General features: G+C 59.4%; 1 protein-coding gene across 1 annotated transcript in view; it reads left to right on the plus strand.

Annotated features, from left to right (window-relative positions):
- The window catches only part of LOC104159203 (RAS protein activator like-3-like), a gene marked incomplete at both ends in the record, with an annotated part of 4,476 nt that extends 728 nt beyond the window's left edge, over positions 1–3,748 (plus strand). Inside the window, 6 exon segments of the mRNA XM_009697048.1 lie at positions 659–803; positions 1,004–1,148; positions 1,673–1,909; positions 2,441–2,642; positions 2,778–2,881; positions 3,532–3,748. Coding sequence (XP_009695350.1) covers positions 659–803; positions 1,004–1,148; positions 1,673–1,909; positions 2,441–2,642; positions 2,778–2,881; positions 3,532–3,748 — 1,050 coding nt within the window.
- Between the last annotated feature and the right edge of the window lie 57 nt (positions 3,749–3,805).

Here is a 3,805-nt window from a genome sequence, read left to right on the forward strand (position 1 = left end):
ATGGATGAGTTGGATTGGGTTGGGATGGGATGGGTTGGATGGGTTGGGATGGGATGGATGAGTTGGGTTGGGATGGGATGGGATAAGATGGGATGGGTTGGGTTGCGATGGGATGGGGTGGGATGGGGTGAGATGGGGTGGATGGGTTGGGATTGGATGGGATGGGACGGATGGATTGGGATGAGATGAGACAGATGAGTTGGGTTGGGCTGGGATGGGATAAGATGGGATGGATGGGTTGGGTTCAGTTGGAATGGGATGGGGTGGGATAGGATGGGCTGGTCTGGATGAGTTGGGTTGAGATGGGCTAGGATCGGATGGGATGAATTGGGATGGGGTGGATGGGTTGGGATTGGATGGGATGGGACGGATGGATTGGGATGAGATGAGACAGATGAGTTGGGTTGGGCTGGGATGGGATAAGATGGGATGGATGGGTTGGGTTCAGTTGGAATGGGATGGGGTGGGATAGGATGGGCTGGTCTGGATGAGTTGGGTTGAGATGGGCTAGGATCGGATGGGATGAATTGGGATGGGTGGGATGGGAAACGCAATTCAGAGGAGCGCCAGAAGAGCCTGGTGCTTCCCAGGGTGGGTTGATCAGATCAGTTTGGGGTCACGGGTGCCCACTGAGCCCTTCAACACGTCCACCCGACAGTCGTTCCTCATTGACCTCGGCGTGGCCGAGCTGGATCGCTTTGACGACCGTGAGGCACTGATCTTCCGTGAGAACACGCTGGCCACCAAGGCCATCGACGAGTACATGAAACTGGTGGGGGGCAAGTACCTCCAGGACACGCTGGGTACGGCTGAACGTTACAGGTCTTTGTGGGACATTAGGGGGTGTAGGACATCCTGGGCTTGACGTTACAGGGTGCTATGGGACACTTTGGGGCTGCAGGACACCCTCAGAACATCCATGGGGATGTGGTGGAGGTTTGTCACTGCCATCCCCGTGGTGGTGGCCGGTTGGATCCCTCATGGGCTGTCCCTTGGTGCCCAGGTGAGGTCGTGGCCCAGCTCTGCACCTCAGATGATAGCTGTGAAGTCGATCCTAGCAAATGCGCCGGCCTTGACCTCTCCGACAACCAGAACAACCTGCGGCAGGTCTGCGAGGAGACCTTCCAGCGCATCGCCACGTCCTGCGAGTGAGGGACAGCACCTGCGCGGGCATGGGGTTGGGCATGAGGTTGGCCATGGGAGTGGGAACCTGCACCGGGATGGGTTTGGGGATGGACACCAGCATGGGCAATGGGACAGGCATGAAGGTGGGTACCAACACTGGGAGGACCTGGGGAAAAGTTTGGAGATGGGCATGTGCACAGGGATGGGCTTGGGGACAGGAATGTGCAGGAGGACAAGTGCTGGCATCAGGACAGGCATGGGGATGGGTTTGGGGACTGGCACCAGCCCTGGGATGGACCTGAGGCACCAGGAAGGACCTGGGGACAAGTTTGGGGACAGACATGGGGGACAGGGATGGGCACCATCTCTGTGATGGACATGGGGATGGGCACCAGGAAGGACCTGAGGACAACCTTGGGCAAAAGCACAGGGGACCGGCATGGGGACAAGCGTAGGTATGGTGGGCACAACGTCCCACAGCACATCATGGTGGCACACAGGGGGTCTCCAGGACCACCCATGCCCATCAAAGTGTCTCTCCCCACAGCACCTTCCCGGCGGAGCTGGGCGAGATCTTCGCGGCGTGGCAGGAAGAGTGCGCGGCACGGGGCAAGGCGCCCATCGGGCAGCGCCTGGTCTCAGCCTCCCTCTTCCTGAGGTTCCTCTGCCCCGCCATCATGTCCCCCAGCCTCTTTGGCCTTGTCCAGGAGTACCCGAGCGAGGCCACCGCCCGTACCCTCACCCTCGTGGCCAAGGTCATCCAGAACTTGGCCAACTTCACCACGTACGTCATGGCAGGACATGGCAGAAGCACCGGTGGGGTGGGACATGTCCATGAGGAAGCGATGGGGCAGTGTGGCATGTCATGTGTGGCACATGCCATGGACAGTCATGGGGTAGTAGGGTTGTCCCCAACGTACCATGGGGCAGTAGGGTTGTCCCCAACATCCCATGAGGCAGCAGGGTTGTCCCTTCAAATCCATGGGGCAGTGGTGACATCTTCTACATGCTATATGGCAAGCAGAGACATCTCCTACGTGCCATGAACCAACCATGGGGCAGCAGAGAACATCTCCACTCCACGCGTGGGGCTGATGTGTCCCAGCAGCAGAGTCTCAGGTGTCACCTGTGGTGGCCTGACCTACGGGTGGCTTGGTCTAAGAACATGGCAGTGTCCTCACCCATGTCCTGGCGAAATGGTGCAGGGACATCGCAATGACTTGGTCCACCATCCTGCAGGTGGTCTGGTCCATGATCATGGTGGTAGCCCAGGCCATGACCTGGTCCCCAGGTAACCGGATATTGTGGTCCCCAGGTTTGGTGAGAAGGAGGCCTACATGGGCTTCATGAATGAGTTCCTGGAGCACAACTGGAGCACCATGACGGCCTTCCTGCAGAGCGTGGCCAACCCCGAGAGCAGCATCCACATGGCCACCTATGACGGTTACGTGGACCTGGCTCTGGAGCTCGCCACTCTCCATCTCCTGCTCTGTGACATCTTCTCCAGCCTGGACCAGGTGCCACCAACCCATTTGTCCCCAAGGGTAGCTGGCAAGAGTGGCCACCTCCTTCTTCCCACATATAGAGCTGGGTGTCCACTGCCCCGTGGACGGCACCTATTTTCCCATAACATCCTTGTCTTCTCCTGGTAGGCCACGCAGGAGGAGCTGGAGCCCCTGCCCACCATCCTCACTGCCATCAGGGAGGGGACTCCTGTCCCCGTCTCCGTCCGTCTCAGCTCCACCACGGAGCGAAGGTACCGGTGGGTGAACAGAGGGCCACAGGGGACCAAGGTGGACACGTGGGGCGAGGAGAAGCTTTGGTAGAGGGGTGACACTAGGGTGGGTTTGGGGTGGTTCTGGTCCTGGCTGGGTGCAGGTCTTGGTTGGGTCTAGGGTGACTCTGGTCCAGAATGGGCTTGGAGTCACTGGTCCCAGTTGGGTTCAGGGGATGGTTTTGGTCCCTGATGGGTCCAGCAGATGGTTGTGGTCCAGGCAGGGGATGGTTCTGGTCCCAGTTCAGGGGATGGTTCTGGTCTGGATTGGATTTGGTGGATAATCCTGGTCCAGGCTGGGTCCAGGAGATGATTGTGGTCCCAGTTGGATTTAGGGGGTATTTCGGGTCCTGACTGGGTTCAGGGTGGTCCTGGTGCTGGCTGGGTTTGGGGTGGTTCTGGTCCAGGCTGGTTTTGAGGATGGTTCTGGTTCCGGTTGGGTTTGGGGGATGTTCCTGATCTCAACTGGGTTTGGGGTCCTTCAGATCCAGGTTAGGGTCAGGAGATGGGTCTGATCCCACCTGGGTTTGGGGTGCCTGTGGTCCCAGTTGGGTTCAGGGTGGTTCTGGTCCCTCCTGGGGCCAGTATCACCGCGGTATCTGGCCACGCCATCGCTCCATCTCCCCTCGCAGCACGGCGGAAAGCTTCAAACCAGGTTTTGTGCCACCACGGGACCTGAGCAAGCACAGTCCCCTCATCAAGAGTCAGTCCCTCATCAGCATCCGTCGTGTCCGAGGTCGGGAGGACGGACCGGAACCAGAGCCATCACCAGCACCGGTACCATCATCGCCACCCACACCCAGAGCGTGCCGGCACAGAGCAAAGCTGCCCGACGCCTACGCAAGCAGAGTAGCGCCGAGCACGTGGCGGACCCACCAACCGAGGACAACTCAAGGTCCCTCGTCC

Source organism: Cariama cristata, unplaced genomic scaffold, assembly GCF_000690535.1.
Source record: "Cariama cristata isolate BGI_N322 unplaced genomic scaffold, ASM69053v1 scaffold27683, whole genome shotgun sequence".
Lineage (NCBI taxonomy): Eukaryota > Metazoa > Chordata > Aves > Cariamiformes > Cariamidae > Cariama > Cariama cristata.